The sequence below is a fragment of the Sander lucioperca genome, chromosome 9 (genome assembly GCF_008315115.2).
Source record: "Sander lucioperca isolate FBNREF2018 chromosome 9, SLUC_FBN_1.2, whole genome shotgun sequence".
In the NCBI taxonomy this organism is placed as follows: Eukaryota; Metazoa; Chordata; class Actinopteri; order Perciformes; family Percidae; genus Sander; species Sander lucioperca.
In genome coordinates, this window is record NC_050181.1 from 38,041,429 (window position 1) to 38,057,934 (window position 16,506).

General features: G+C 40.6%; 1 protein-coding gene across 6 annotated transcripts; it reads right to left on the reverse strand.

The window, feature by feature from the left end:
• Positions 1-3,795: 3,795 nt before the first annotated feature.
• On the reverse strand, positions 3,796-16,419 carry LOC116037444 (microtubule organization protein AKNA-like). Of its 6 annotated transcripts, none has more exons than XM_036004896.1 (22): positions 15,953-16,418; positions 14,632-14,853; positions 12,856-14,069; positions 12,642-12,716; positions 12,412-12,523; positions 11,729-11,877; positions 11,591-11,650; positions 11,313-11,446; positions 10,960-11,152; positions 9,570-9,724; positions 9,092-9,250; positions 8,623-8,782; positions 8,377-8,471; positions 8,052-8,257; positions 7,841-7,955; positions 7,094-7,276; positions 6,839-6,948; positions 6,281-6,427; positions 6,067-6,165; positions 4,924-5,035; positions 4,636-4,804; positions 3,796-4,516 (listed from the first exon to the last, which is right to left on the reverse strand). In XM_036004896.1, exons 2-22 carry the CDS (start codon positions 14,834-14,836, stop codon positions 4,346-4,348), a joined length of 4,023 nt encoding a protein of 1,340 aa, XP_035860789.1. In that variant the 5' UTR covers positions 14,837-14,853; positions 15,953-16,418; the 3' UTR covers positions 3,796-4,345. The 6 variants fall into 6 exon arrangements, 4 of the variants coding, with proteins under 4 accessions (XP_035860789.1, XP_031137213.2, XP_035860791.1 ...); XM_031281353.2 differs by having other exon boundaries at positions 4,924-5,038; XR_004898218.1 differs by having other exon boundaries at positions 4,498-4,516; positions 4,924-4,973; positions 15,953-16,419.
• Positions 16,420-16,506: the final 87 nt, after the last annotated feature.

A 16,506-nucleotide genomic window follows, 5' to 3' on the forward strand; every position in this document is an offset into this window, starting at 1 on the left:
TGTTATCATAATAGCTTTTCTCTTCCCCAGTGGCTGAGTATCTGCCTCAGGTGTGTATTATAACGATGGGCTGGGAGGATTCCAGTGGACCAGATAAACTTGTTTGTGCATAAAGGCCAAAAGGAGTTCAAAGAACAAAAAGTATTCAATATTGTTTTGTATGTTCCAGCATACTTCAATATGTGGTAAATGATACTGTGTTAATAATTGTTTTGTGTTATTAACTATTTGAAAACTTTGAGACACAACTGACGAAGAATTAAGAGGTTAGGGTTAGGTACCGAAACCGGTTCCTATGCAACCGGCAGGAATCGGACCGGATTAGAACGCAAATTTCGGTTCCAATGAATGTGTCGACTGAAATATTTTCCCTCTGTAGCTCCAAAACGGACGTAAAAATATCACACTTTCTCTATAGTCTACCGTTAGCTAGCTACCATAAGTGTAGGCTACTTTTAAAATGCCATATTTTTCCTCTGGGCTCACCAAAACGGACGTAAAAGCATATTACAGCTACCACATCTATAAAAGATTCTTTCTTTGATTGAATTTGATTTCAGTTTTTCAAAAATCCGGTTAGGAATCGGAATCATTTTAAAAGTACCGGTTCGGCATCGGTAGAAATCCAAATGATACCCAACCCTAGAATGATTGTGTTAATCAAGTTAGACAATCTGTATCCTTAAAGGATAGGATCACATTTTGTCTGTCTCAAAACAGTACTCACATTTCCATATGGACATTAAATGTTTTATCTTTCTATAACAATTGCTCCTTCCTGAAATGTTCCTTCTTGGAATGGAAGGGGTGGGAGACTAAATCCACTGTCCTAGTTCCGTGAAAAATAGATATTCAAATGTATATCTCAACTTAGAATGAGGCTCAAGCAGTTTGTATAAGTCAAATCAAGTGACTGTCCTCAAAAGACCTTTTAGTACATAAGTCCCTCTTTTTGCACAGAATGAAATCTGTGGATTTGCTCCTCCCATTACTTACCCTGGAAGCACTTAAGGAAAGATCTTGTTTGCCAGTATGGGCAGAAGGAATGAGTAGGTACAAGTGAAAACTGATTTAAGACAGACTTGAAAATTGTGCACTCATCCTTTAAAGAAGAACAAGAAGACATACTTTATTGAACTCTTGGTAGAGACCACAAACATAAGAACCCACCTGCAGCTACAGTTGTGTTCAAAATAATAGCAGTCCAACATCATTAACCTCATAAATCAAATTTTTTGGTAGAAGCGATATTTCTACATCGCAAATAATTTACTAATAAGTGTTGTAGAGTCATAGAAAACCAACAGACCCAACAGTCATGACATGCATGCTGCTCATTCTGTGTAATTGAATCTGTAATTGAAAGGGGCATGTTCAAAATAATAGCAGTGTTGTGTTCAGTTAGTGAGGTGATTGATTCTGTGAAGAAACAGGTATCAATTATGGCCCATATTTAAGGTAGGAAGGAAGCAAATGTTGTGCATGCTGGTTATAGTGCATTTCACACTGAAATACTCAGCAAAATGGGTCGTTCCAGACATTGCTCTGAGGAACAGCGGACTTTGATTAAAACGTTGATTGGAGAGGGGAAACATATAAAGAAGTGCAGAAAATTATAGGCTGCTCAGCCAAAATGATTTCAAATGCCTTGAAATGGCATCCAAAGCCTGAATGACGTGGGAAAAAACGGTCAACTACCATTCGAATGGATTGAAGAATAGCCAAAATGACAAAGGCTCAACCAATGATCAGCTCCAGGAAAATCAAAGAAGACTTAAAGTTACTTGTGAGTACTGTTATGATCAAAAGAAGGCTATGTGAAGCAAAGCTATCAGCTAGAAGGACACATTGACTGGCCAAAGGAGAACTGGGGCAACATTCTGTGAACTGATGAGAGCAAAATTGTTCTTTTTGGGTCTAGGGGCCGCAGACAGTTTGTCCGACGATCCCCATGCACTGAATTCAAGCCACAGTACACTGTGAAGACAGTAAAGCATGGTGGTGCAAAAATCATGTTATGGGGATGTTTCTCATACTGTGGTGTTGGGCCTGTTTATCGCACACCAGGGATCATGGATCAGTTTCAATACATCAAAATACTTTAAGAGGTCATGTTGCATTATGCTGAAGAGGAAATGCCTTTGAAATGGTTCTTTCAACAAGACAATGATCCAAAACACACCAGTAAGCGAGCAAAGTCTTGGTTCCAGATGAACAAGATTGATGTTATGGAGTGGCCAGCCCAATCCCCAGACCTCAATCCCATAGAAAACTTGTGGGGTGACATCAAAAATGCTGTTTCTGAGGCAAAAGTAGTGCAGTTCCTCAGTGATGCAGAGGAATTGGGGAATGTAGTTCAATCGTCCTGGGCTGGAATACCTGTTCACAGGTGCCAGAAGTTGGTTGACTCCATGCAACACAGATGTGAAGCAGTTCTCAGAAATAATGTTTATGCGACTAAATATTAGTGCAGTGATTCAAAGTAAAGCAAACCCTTGAGACATTTTTCAGTTGATACAGTAAATGTTTCAGTTTGTAAAGAAAAATGCAAATACTGCTATTTTTTTGAACAGCCTAATGTTCGTTTTTCTTCACTTTCTGTAAAGGTATAACACAAACGTGATCAATTTTGGTCATATTTTGATTTGGAATTGAGTGTGCAGTGTTCCCAATGCATTGATATTATGGAATTAAAAGCTATTCTAAGGATTTTAAGCATTATTCACTTTTTTTAAACACACTGCTATTATTCTGAACACAACTGTATATAAGGTGACAGTGCCAATGACAGCAGCTTTTCCTGTACCATTCCAAGTCAAGTCCTTAGACCGTTGCTCATGAGAGGGAAATTAATCTAATAAAGATATCCCTTTTTGAGAAAACATGAGTCATCTGACCATCACAAAGACGTGGAATACTAACTGATTTCCTTTGTCTTTTTTGCACCTATTAGGTATTGAATTCATGTTGGTTTTTATGTGGCTAAACCCTTTGCACCTCCACCACCAACATCAGTTTTGTCTCATAGTAAGGTTACTCAGTGGTTAAAACATATTTAATATTTTCTATAAATAGTTTGGCTGGCCATTTGCAATATATAAAGTATTTTACTGCACAGTATTTTTAGCTTCCCACCTATAGTGGACATTTAGGATTCTACAACTGTGCTAACTAAAAATGGCTCATTAAACATTCAACATGAGTCACTGAAATGTCTGTGTTTAAATGTGAGAGATCAACTGCACTCATAGACTACAGTCTATGACTGCACTGGTTGAAGAGTCATGCTTGCATGCGTGACTTCTTCCTGTTGATGGCCCAGAGGTTAATGCACACTGAGAACTTTATCCGCTCTTTGAACAATCAGATGGAACCGTTCGGGAATGTTGTTTGGACACATCTTCTTTCCTGATACCCCCCTAAGAACAACAGTCAAACTAGATACCCCACAACAAAATGTGAACACAGCCGCACCTGCAAAGCCCTGCAAACAGAAACTCAGTAAGAAGACACTGTCGCTACACCCACAGGCCAGCAGGGATGCACATTAGAGGTGCCAAATGAGCAAATGGGGCTCAAAGGACAAAAGTTACTCATTCAAACTAAAGGCAGAGAGGGATTTTCCTGAGATGTAATATTACAAATCTGGCCTACTTTTAAGTGGCTTAACTTCTTCTCCTAACCCTGTGACTGCGTATGTGTACTGGATAGCGTATAGTTAGGGAGCAGGTAAAATAAAACAAAGCAAAAGGGTTAGGTGACACCTTAGGTTAGGTTAAGTGGACTGACACAGAGAATTGTGAAAAGATAAAGTTTATTGCTTCATCTGCTGAGTGATTGATTGTACTGTGACTGCTGTTGCCCCCTAACAAGAGGTCACAACTGGATCACATTGTTTCTGCTATCAAAAATATAGTGTCAGAAAGTCATTTTCTCCCACTGTAGTGGCTATAATGTATTTTTGGTTACATTTTACACACCGGTCAGAATAAAATTGAGATGCTGGAGAATTTTTTTAAACAATTAAGGGACCTAAAGACATAATATAAACATTTTTTTTTTAATATATATATATAAACAAAATGCTGCCCGTCAACAAACATATGCTTTTTAAGAAAAATCCAAAAACCTTACAATATACAGGTGGTTATAATATCTAATAAAATATATTTTTGCAGTGTGATTTCAGACTTTTCTATGTATAAATACACAAACAAACCATGTAAAAAAAAAAACAATAACTTAACACAAACAGATCCTTAAATAACTTATTCAAAAAAGATATGTTCTACATAGGCCTCAGGAATCAGTGACTGGCAGAGTAAACTGGTGTGTACTCTGCTCGTTATAATGCGTGGTGTTTCCTGCCCCCTGGTGGCTGCATGCTGTGATGTTTCCTGTGGACTTGCGTCTCAGCCAGGTCCGCTGACAGTCTCTTGGCCATTCGGTCGGTGGTCCTCTTCATGCTGCGGGCCACCTCAATAGCCTGGTCTAGAGTCCTGTTCATGTCTTCCTCCTAGAAAACAGTTAGCAGACTTTAATATGAAATTGTTGGCTTTTTTTTTTGGAGAAACACAGCAGATGTTCTTTTATACAAGGAGAATCTCAGCAGACATGCATGTGAAGAAATCTCACCTTGTTCCCTCTGCGTCTGCCTGTCCTGCTGCCAGTCTTTGAGGGCATTGATACTGGGGACGGTGTCCGCTGGAAGTACACATTACTGGGCAGGAGGGCCGAATCTGACTGGGTGGAGCGCTTTCTGTGATGGGACATGGACTGCAGAGGCGGCTCCCTTACTTTATAGCTGGATTGGAGGACACACAGCAAGAAAAAAATAACTCCACTTTACCCGAACTATATCATTTAATATCTTTACCTCTGGTTAATATCTGTGTGCTTTCAGTAAGTGATGTGTATGTTTACCTCGCAGGCAGGCTGCTGGAGGAGCCGTAGCTGACCTGGAGAAGAGGCTTCTGGAGAGATGCAGAGGAGAAAAGAGACCACCTCTCCTTGGAGTAAAAACTCTCCGTGACAGCTGCTGATCACAGGAACATAAGATAAGAAGCACTACAGTATATGTACCAATAGAATACAATACTGATAATCATGGTGATGATTCCGATGACTCGCAAAGACGTGCATGCTAAATAACTCCTGCCATTGCCCTTGTTGTAGGTACTGGCATTACAACTGGAGTTGGTCTCCGGGCGCTGACCACTGCTCCTCATTAGTTAGGATGGGCGGAAGATACATTCCTCGTATGTTTAAATGTACTATGATATATCTCTGCCCTGTTTCAACACTGTTACTCTTACAGATGGATCAACAAAAGTACATTCCCAGGATAATAGCCTGACATCCCTCACCTTCCGCTCTCTGTGTGGTGCTGTTCTCCAACTCTGTTCGCTTCGGGAAACTACAACAATCTTCGAGCTAGCAAGCTACACACTGAAAAAGGCAAGTTTTGAAGAAAACAACAAGGCAGGCCTGCTTGGTTCTTACGGGGAATGATTGTAAAGATTTACAAAGCATATTCTCTAACTGGGACGTTGTGGGACCGATGGGCAGGGATTGCTGTGGACAGATTACACACGCCAGAGACACTGGTAAGAGCAAATTAGGTTTAACTATGTATCCAGCTAATTTAAATAGCTCACATTTCTGTATTGTGTGAACAGTTCATTTAATATTGTATGTGACGTTTTCAAATGTGGGTGCAAATATTTCACCAGAACAAGTTCCTTCCCGAGACTATTTTTGCAGAGCCACCGTTGCTGCGTCTGGAGCTTAGCACCGCCCAAGACGATTGTGATTGGTTTAAAGAAATGCAAAGAACCTATCCTCGAATGTATCTGTGGTGTAGTCAGACCTTACTTCACAGCGCTGTGGAGATAGGTCTGGCAATGCAAGACTACTCTTACAGTATACTCTGAAACCAATTTTTTTTAAATAGTAGAATTTAGTTTAAAATCTGCTATATGTAAATCGGACAAAATGCATTGTTTCATCAATCACAATGACACCAAAATGTTGACGTTCTAAACATTAGATGATAAAGTCACTTACTTTGTAGTCTCTGCTTGGCATGGCTGTCAGAAGCCTTCCCTCCTTTTAAAATGGAGCTGTTCAGACGAGAGGTTTTCACTGAGCTGTTTCCCTCTGACCCTGAAGGAGCATAACACACATTGTTCCATTTTTTTTAAATATCATATCACCCATGTAAATTATATACAATTTACAAAGACTGTGCTACACTGTGAAAAACAGCTTTGGCTCGGACCTCTGTTGGATTGCAGCGCCTCACGAAATTTATATTGAAACTCTGGCGCTGAGCGCACACTGCCGCCGCCGCCTCTCCTGCTCGCTACAGGTGAACTGTGGAACTGCAACATGATCTCAGAGCCAGCTGTGTCACCACTGTCTGTACCTGAAGAGCAAATGATCTAACCATAGTAGATGATGGAGGAAATATACGGACACACGCTCCTCACAAAAAAATGAAAACTCTGTTTCTGTTTTTTTCTCTTTGTTGATGTCAAATGTCAGTAATTTGATGTTTAAGAAGGTGTGTTAGTATTATGCTTTACTATAAGGAAGCCACAATAAAGTTCATAATCAAAGTTTTATTTTACTTTTGCATCTAAGAATTAAATACATTTAATTTCAGAAAATTACTTTTGATACTTAAGTACAGTAAATATCAGAATCTTTAAGACTTTTACTCAAGTAGTATTCTAAAAGGTGACTTTAACTTCTACCAAAGTAATTTTCTGGTAAGGTACTTTTACTCAAGTATTGCTTTCAGGTACTTTATACAAGACTGGCGGTGGTGGAGTACCATTGCTCTTGCTGGGGCCAATGTCTGAAGAGATCCAGTCCTCTATCCTCACCTGACTGGAACTGAGATCGCTCACATTCTGTGTGCTGCCACTTGATGGCTTGCACACACTAGAGAGTAGAATAAAAAGGGTCATAATAATGACAGTACAATGAATACATGGTAAGAACATGATGTCTCTTTCATACATCAATACACCCCCAAAAATGGCCATTATACTTCTGTTCCTCCACTAAAACCAGGCAGCGGGATCACCTGTTGCATGCTGGTCTGTGGTGGGTGCGGGGTCTGGTTTTAGACTTGCGCTCCTGACGATCCTGTCTGTATTTGGAGGTGAGGTAGTCCATCTTCTGTGCTAGGTGAGGCAGTTGGACCAAGCCTTCCTCCAGGTCCTTCTTCAGCCGGGATACCTCTGACTGCAAGGCCAGGAGAGCCTCACTAAACAGACACATATACAGATGTTCACTAGGGCTGTAACGATACATCTATCTGGATCGATATTTCAATCATCAATGATCCAATATTATCGATACAAAGTGAAAATAACGATACATATTGTCATCTTTAAGATGTGCCTTTATTTTGAAATTCCCATCTTGTATTTATTCTTTTTATCAAAAAGAGTAGTTTGTTTTTAATTGTTTGTGTTTTAAGGGCTAAGTAATGAACTTGTCAAATCATATTTTAGTTGTCTTTCATATAATATATAAAGATGTAAATGTCTTAAATCGGCTTATGTATCATCTTATATCGGTCACAGGCCCCTGAATTAAATTGAATCGGCATCATATCGTGGCAGACTTTGTGATATCAGTAAATATTCTATCGTTGTCCAAGTAATCGATGTAATATTGTATCGTGGTAAAATGTGTGATTTACTACCCTAAGGTTCACTGATTAAATAGGCAACAGCAGAGAAGAGGATGATTCAATATTTAGCTTAAAGTTGTAGTTTTTCAGCAGTCAACCACTAACACTAGCTGCTCCTGAGCATACACTGACCTATTACATGAGCAGGAGTACAGTGGGCTGCCTCTCTCTTCTGTATCCATGGTGGTGCTGAGTGCAGGTTCTGATACGCGGTGATGGAGCTGGGCAGGCGGGCTGCGTTCAGATCCTGTTTGGTCAGTGGTGGAGAAGCGTTTATCATTTCAGTATTGACCAGATAAGATGAAATAAAAAGAGAACTTCTTTATTACATGGATTTGCTCACCCTGCAGCCTGACTGAAGGCTCCTTAGTGGTGCTCTCCACCCACCGCTCCACTGCCGCTGCTGCACCACAGGACTGTGTTTGGACAGATGGGTGGGGACTGACCCACTGCTGGCTGGTGAGGGAGGCTGAATGGATGGCTGTCTGCAGGTTGGAGCAGGAGCCCTCACTGTCTGAGCTACTTAAAGCATCGTTCTGGGAGTGCACACTGTAGATGAGAGGATCAAACTTCTCAAATTGACATGTAGATAGTAACTGTCGATTTACAGAAACTCATTTTATTAAATACTAAAGTATTTCATTGTTGCTGTGTATATCGTTTTGTACCTTTCTGTGAGCAGATTTGGTTGAAATGGTCCAGAAGCTGATTGATTCAAGTAAGAGCTCCCAAATCCACTGTCTGTCTCCGGGCTCAAAATCCTCTGCACCCCAGAAAACCCGACATCAGTTTAAATAAAGCAGCCTGTGCATCCTCCACACACGACTGTAACTTAAACAGTATCCCTAAAAAATCTCTTGTACAACAAACATTAGACCAAATATGGTCAAACAAACCAACTATCTGTGACTGACCTGTGATACAGATGAGGTGTTGAGAGGAGGCTCTGAGAGAATGTGGGTGTCTGAGTCGTTGCGTGCATCAGAGGAAGATGAGACCTCCACAGCCAGACTCACACATTCACCCAGATCCCATTCACACGCTGGGTTCAAGACACTGTCTGGGGTGCTACGACTGCAGCAACAACAAGTGAGATATTTAGAGTCCGTGGGGTGGAGATGAGGGGAGTTTGGGAAGGGTGAGGGTTTTGCTTGAAATACAAAAAATGACATACAGTATGCATAGGTAAAATATACATACATACATACATACATACATACATTTTGCACTTACACTGACAGAATTACAAGATGGATTACTTGTATTAGCCATACATTATTGAAAAACAAACCAGTACAGAGAAACCACAATAGAGAGTCAATCAAGTCATAGTTAGCTCTTAGATCTATATGGTCAGGTAGCCTTTAACATCACAACACAGACCTGTCGGGTGTCCACTGCCTCTGTCTCAAGGATGAGCTGCTTCCACTCAAGTATGCCAAGATGTTACTGTTATCTATCACTTCTAACGAAGCAGAGCTCCTCTCTTCTTCAGCCTCAGCTGTCTGGATTTCCAGTCCCTCCGCAGAGCCCTGTGAGCTCCTAGAACAGGACAGAAAAGAAAACCTGCACACAGCGACTCAAACACTCTGTGGAACCTAACACCAACGCTGCACCTGAAACACTATCTGCCCAGGGGAAGGCTGAGAACGTGCCTTTTATTTGAGCACAAACACACATGCAAGCACCACTCAAAACATCAACGGTTAGACAAAACAGTACTCTATCATATGTATGTATCCTAGCCAGGATAACTATTTTCTTTTTTCTATACAGAATTTACACTGCTACCTGTTTGAGTACTTTATACACATTTTGTATTGTTATATTATTGGAGCGTTTAAAATATCTTAACAAGCACCTTGAATGGCAGTATCTGTGTCCAGTATTTTTCAGTAGAGAGTCAGTTGTTATGAGTTCACTGTGTTGCTGTAATTCCTCACTGGCCTCCTCCACTTCCTCCTTATTTTCGTCCTCCGTCTTATAACCCACATGGGTAAAGCCTGCACTTGGCCCCTGAAACATGAGACCCAGTCAGATAATTTGCGGTTAGTGTAATCTTCCACACACACACACACACACACACACACACACACACACACACACACACACACACACACACACACACACACACACACACACACATATACTCAGCATTTTCTCAGTGTGTGGATGCTACAAATTAGCTTTTACTATTCAACACAGAGCAGGTTGCACCCAGGCTGGAGTATATGACGTTAACATTAGAAATATTGAGAGAATATTGAGGTTCAGTCATTATTCATCCTGGGTGGGGATTGGAACATAAATGTTGTTTAGTTTTAAAGTATTTCACTCTGAACCATAATGTCAAGCCACTGGTTGCGCCAAAAGAAAAGTCAGAGGGTAATCTAAGACATCATGATTCATCCTCTGGGAACTATAAATGATAATTCACTTTGGACAGAAGGGCTGACTAACTGACCTACTTCAGCAAATCCTAGAGCCCTGCTGCTAAGGTGGCTTCAAATCCCTAAAATCCTTGAGGTTAATGTATCAAAAAAAGAGAAGGAAATAGGAACCTAAACTTTTAAAGCTAAATTGAAATCAAATGTATACACTATAAAGTATAACCAACATAAATCCCGAAAATGTTGATTAGTATTTAATATGTGCAGCTGACAAACAGATCTTATTTTTTTATCATTTCTATGCATTAGGTCTCATTGGTTATGATAACCTACATTTGTAATACTAAGCTTGCACAGACACAGAGAGGAAATGTCGCTACACACTACTATACAACCATAGGCCATTACAAAATGAGTGATCAGGTATTGTGTATGTACAGCAGTACATTTATGGAAAGCTGATTAAAATTATGAAGTGGCCACAAAAAGCAAGTTAAGTGTACGTTCAGCATTTCGACTGTAAAATAGCTCCATTGATGTGAGCATTATCGACTGTTACCAGAAGTTTTCCCCAACAAAACTAGTGGCCTATACCTCACGTACATTGTTGTTGAGACATTTCACACAAAGCCAGAAAAGTCCATTTCATGGTGGTACTACAGACAAAAGTAGGGATCACCTTGAATGTCTGTACAAAAGTTCATGGCAATCTTTCCAATATTTATTGAAATATTTCACTGTGGACAGACTGATGGACTGACTTGCATGCCATTCCTACAGCAGAGCTGCTAGAGTGGCAAAGAATTGTGAAGGTGAGCGAGTTTTTTTTTGAGGCAATGGGTGTGTCTGTGAGTTGGTTACCTCATGCAGGGATGGTGGAGGTGAGAATGTGGGCATGCAGAGAGGACTGGGCTTCACATGCAGCATCTCTTTCATGGGCGTGGGAGTGGAGGATGAGTGGGGTGGAGAAATCTGCTCACACACGTGTTTGTCTATCATCTCCTTTATGTCCTCAAGGTGCATCCCTATCCTGAATATGTCTCCCTCTATCAGCCTGCACACACACACACACACACACACACACACACACACACACACACACACACACACACACACACACACACACACACACACACACACACACACACGCATGAAGACACAAAATGAGGCAGACACATTCACACAGGTGCGATGGTGTGGTCTCTCTCTCTAACCTGTTTGGGTCAAAAGTGCCAGTGTTCCTGGACAGGCCCATGTAGTTTTGCATCTCCAGAGCTCTGTGCTCCTCCTTCTTACTGATGTATTCTCTTTCCAATTGGTCCTGAGCCTCCATAATGCTCCTCAGCATCTGACAATGGGCACATTTTACATTTATGCACATGCAAAGAAATAATTTGCACCTCAGAGACATAAAATCAAGATGTTCTACATTTCCATATTCTGTGCATTACATGCCGTAAAGAACTGCAAATAGGAAGTAAACAATAGTTACCATTTGCTGCTCTGCTGTGCTCACTGACATGTTGCTCACACTCAATTTGAATTCTTCCACCTGAATAGAAGAAGGTTCAAAAATGGTTTTAGATGTCTATGCATTTAATGGTAGCCTTTTAATATGCTTCAAACTTACCTTTTGCATGAACTGGCTGATGATGCCTGTCAGCTCAGCAGTCATTCTTTCCCCCTCACTTGGACCCTCCTCAGGCTGGCTGGAGGAAGCTGTGTTCACCTCCTTAATGTTGCTCTGGGGGATTGTTTCTTTTTTCTCACCTAAGTTTTCTGATAACAAAGCATTATGAGCACCATCAATTTATAAGCAACATGTCCCTGCTAATGAGTCTATGATAAACTTTGACATTTACATATCATCTATCGAATTGGTACAGAAAGGGGGAATCAAAGGATAACTTTTTCTTACCTGTCTTTACCTCATGAGTGTTCTTGATGAAGTGTGTAAGCCAATATTTTATACTTTTAGTGTATACATGCAAATAATTTGCAAATGCCTGTCTTGTGAACTATTAAAAATTGCACATGATGCGTACAGTTACTGACCATCTTATGATTTAAAAATATGACAGAAATTGTAATTTAGTGTGGTTAGGTTGTCCAGTTCCCAGCTATCGTTTTCCACTTACAGTAATTTAATTTAATTGCTCCAAAAGCAAAGAAAATATGTTTGTGTAACTAGAATAGTGTCATCTGACCCCATTTGTCTCTATGGAAACCAGCTACACTTCACTGTGTAATTTGCAGGTAGCGAAGCAAAGCGTTGACCTCACATAATATCAGATGTCGGACACAGAGACGTACCTGATGGGGGAAGGCGAGGAGCCACGCATCCAAGATGGCTTCCCTCAATTAAGTTTCCCTGATGATCATCATCACACTCTAAATAAAGCATCAGTTCTGAGGAGGGCTCAGCCTGTGAAAAGAGATCCATAAACTTGTAACTTGCATTGAAAATATGAATATGACTCGAAAATTATAATTGATTTCTGCACCTACACAAAGTAGGTCGGACAAAAAAACTTTCTACTTACGTTGGTTCCTATTCTCATTTGATCTATAAGGTTCTCTGCCTCAGCATATTTGGTTAGTAATTTATCATATTCAGCCTAAAGACATATAGAATGAGACAAATGTTAGTCCTATGTCGTATGCACAGCATTCATACTTGATACTGATGGAGGAAATACAAGCAAAATACAACAAAGTGTAGGTGCAGATGCACTGTAAACCCTGAATGTTTTCTACCTGCAGGTGATGCACCAATGCTGGAGCAGACTGTTTGTCCTTGTCTTTGAAGATGTAGGGCTTCTCTGATGTATGGACTGAATCCTCCAGGACTCTGTTGATCACCTCTAACATCCCTGGAGAGGACTGGGCTCTGTGCATGGCAGTGGGGCTCTGAGGAACTGATCTGACTGGTCCGCTTGGAGCTTTGGGGATTTTCACCTTGGGGGCAATCTTGGAGAAGTCCGGGAGTGGGTAATGGACTTGGCCTTGACCATACTTGATCTCGCTGAAGGACCTGGTGCGCAAAAGTGGGACTCTCTGAATCTGATCATCCTCTTCAGGGTTTTCCTGCTTCTCTACGTCTACGGCACTTGTGTTCCCACTCCCCTGTTCTGAGTGTATACTTGCAGAGCTGGATGTAAAGCTGTCAGAAGCAGTAAAGGTTACATTATCAATTTTCATTTCTGCTTCTTCCTCTAAACTTGAAATTTTTGATGCAGTTGTACACTTCTCCTCAGTCCTGTCTGAGCAGAAACTCTGAACAATCTGAGAATTACAAGCATAGCTCTCTGAGTGGTTATCATTAATCTTTGTGCTGTTGTGTGCTGGAGCACAGCTAAAAACAGTGTAATCCACGCTCTCCAGTAGGGACACCTCCGGTAGGGTCTCTGCCTCAATCAGCCTACCCGACCACAGCAACTCCTCCTGGGAGAAGTGTCGCAGCAACAACTGGTTAATGTCTGAAGGACAAGGGCATGATGGGGCAACCTCACTTGGCTTGGAAGGATCAAAAAACCTTTTGTCTTGTTTGGTGTGGGCATCCTCTTGTGAAAAACTTGCTGGTTTCTCAGCATTACACTCAACAGAAGCCAAACGTTCAATAATATCATCTTTATCTCTTGTATTACATTCAAGCAAAGCAGGAACATCAGGACTTGCATGAACTATTTCTCTCCCATCAGAGCTCATATTGCCCTCAGAATTAGCTGCCTGGTTGAAGTAGGGGCTCCCGAGGTCACCATCGTAAGGTAGGTCGTCCTGATCCTCGTCACTAGTATCTTGCTCTGGGTCGTCATGCTGCTGCTTTAAGGGCGGCTCATCGTGCATGGTGTTTGGTCTTTGGGCAGACACATGCAGAATGCTGCTCTTGCTCTCTACCACCTTCTCACTCTGACTGCTGGTAATACTGGACTCAGAGGAGGTGACTTCCAAGGCTGACAGCTCTGCACTCCCTGCAAAATAAAGAACACCAACAATATAAATACCAAATTAGAGGGTCTTTAAATTTCCTTTTTTTATTCTCCTTTTTTTTTTTTTTTTTTTTTTTTAGCATTTTAGGCCTTCATTTTTTACATGACAGCTTAGACATGAAAGGGGAAAAAAAGGAGGAATGACATGCAGCAAAGGACTGGAGGTCGGAGCCAAACCCACAGCCGCTACGTCAAGGACTAAGCCTCTGTACATGGAAGTGCGCTCCACCAGGTGAGCCACCCAGGCACCCAAATTTACTTTTTTTTTTAAGATCATTAACAATGCTAGCTCCAAAAAATACAATAGATTTCCCCTCATCACTGTTGTATCATATTAACAGTGTGCCACAAAGTCTACAATCATCACTAATGATCTGTTTAAAATCTGTGAGAAAAACGCAAACTTCTACATATGTGTTATAACACTATAGAATTATTCCAACAGTTGGATGTATAGTTCAGGATGGGTAAAACAAGCCAGTTTAACATCCAACAAAAAACTCTATTAAAAAAAAAACAAAACAGCGATGACTGTAGGACTCACCACTGAGATGGATGCTTGCTTCGGAGGCAGCAGACTCTGCCTGGGACAGATGTAAGGCTAAAGAACTCTCCAAATCACTGAGGTGGAGACTTTCATCCTCACTTAGGTCGACAAAGATGCTCTGCTGAATGGACTTCTCCCAGAGCACAGTGGGCTTCTCCTCTCCCTTAACATCCTCATCTGATTCCTCTGGTTCTCCCTCCATGGACACTTTGTCTTCACCTGTGACAGGACAGGGGGGGGAGAAAGGAGGATTGAGAACCTGTTCATCACTTAGCAACTCAACTTGTGAGCCGACAACATTGGATCAAAATGTGCTAAGCTGTCAATTATTTAACAATCGATGCATTGTGTGAGGTTTGCGTGACATGGGTAAGGTGTGAATGATGTTTATGGGTAAAAGTGTGTGTGAGAAACAGTGGTGGAAGAAGGTTACTTAAATAAGAGAAGCAATTCCAAAATATTAAAATATTCCATTAGAAGAAAAGTCCTGCATTTTAAATCTTAGTCAGCATCTATCAAAAGTAAAAGTGCTTATTCTGCAGCATAACACTGAGTGAATACTTTTAACACAGCCCCGTCAGTGTTATATTATTGTAAAAATTATATTATTGTAGTATTGTTATGCATTCTTTAACATGATAGAGGCAGTTTACCCTAACTGGTCAAGAGAGTTATCAATATTCTGTTTAGTTTAATCTATAACAACCAATTAATAGTTCAGTTCAGTTCAGTTCAGTTTATTCTTTGTCCCAGAAGGGCAATTTGTATGCAGCAGGAAGACATAACATGAAAATATACATCACAAACCACACAACAATTAACTTACTAAAAAAAACAGCAATAAATACAGCAATTAAACAACAATAGTAGCAAAGTTATGTTGGGGACATATTAAAATTAATAATCAATAATGATAATGAAATAATAATAATAATATTCATCATAAGATGACATGTTATGCATGTACAATGACAATATGTATAGCAATAAACTGTAAGTATAGTAACTTTGTCAGATACATTTAATGAAGTAAAAAGTACAAAATGTGGTTCTGAATTGTAGGTTGAAGGTATATCTTAATATAAAGTAGCAGAAAAACTCAAGTGAATTAACTCAAAACTGTATAAGTACAGTAACGTTAACCTACTTGAGCAAATGTACTTATTTTCTACCACTGTGTGCCATTACAAGAAAGTAACATAGGCTGCTACACTGCAGAGTCGGACTATCAAAAAGGCAATTTCACATGTCAGCGTCTGTACTGCTATTTTATACAAAAGGTTCAGTCTCATATTGTGATTTTATGGTGTGAACTTACTCGGGTTATGAACTCAGAACTGGTCCTTCAGCAGTGCGACTTTAGTTTTAAGTTGATCCGATCCACAGCCATCCTCTTGCTCCTGACATCATCTTGCAGCTAGCCGCGTATTTCTGTGTCTTTCTTTCTTGACATATGGTTTCTCGAACAGGTTTGGTGTCTGTGGCATCATCAATAATGTAGCCTGCACGGCAGCTGCGCAACGCTGAACGTTTGGAGCAGGGCTGGCCTGGGCCTGGCTCAGCGTACAGACGGAGCCTGGTTGCTAGGTAACGTTGGGGAAACCTCCACCAAAAAGAGCGTCAGCAAGTAGAGTTAGTTTTGAAATACCAACCAGAGTATTTTAAGTATTTATTGAGAGTCTTTTATGAGGTCTGAGCAAGGGAACTTTACACCCTCCCCTCCCTTAACAGCGGCCAAGTGGTCCTGTGTGCTTACTTTGCAAGCGAAAAGGTGTCAAAATTTCATACATGATAAAGTCTGCTTGTAAATAATGACAATACGTCATCTCTTTTCTATTCAAATCTATTGGTCCAATGACTGTTGTTCGGGGC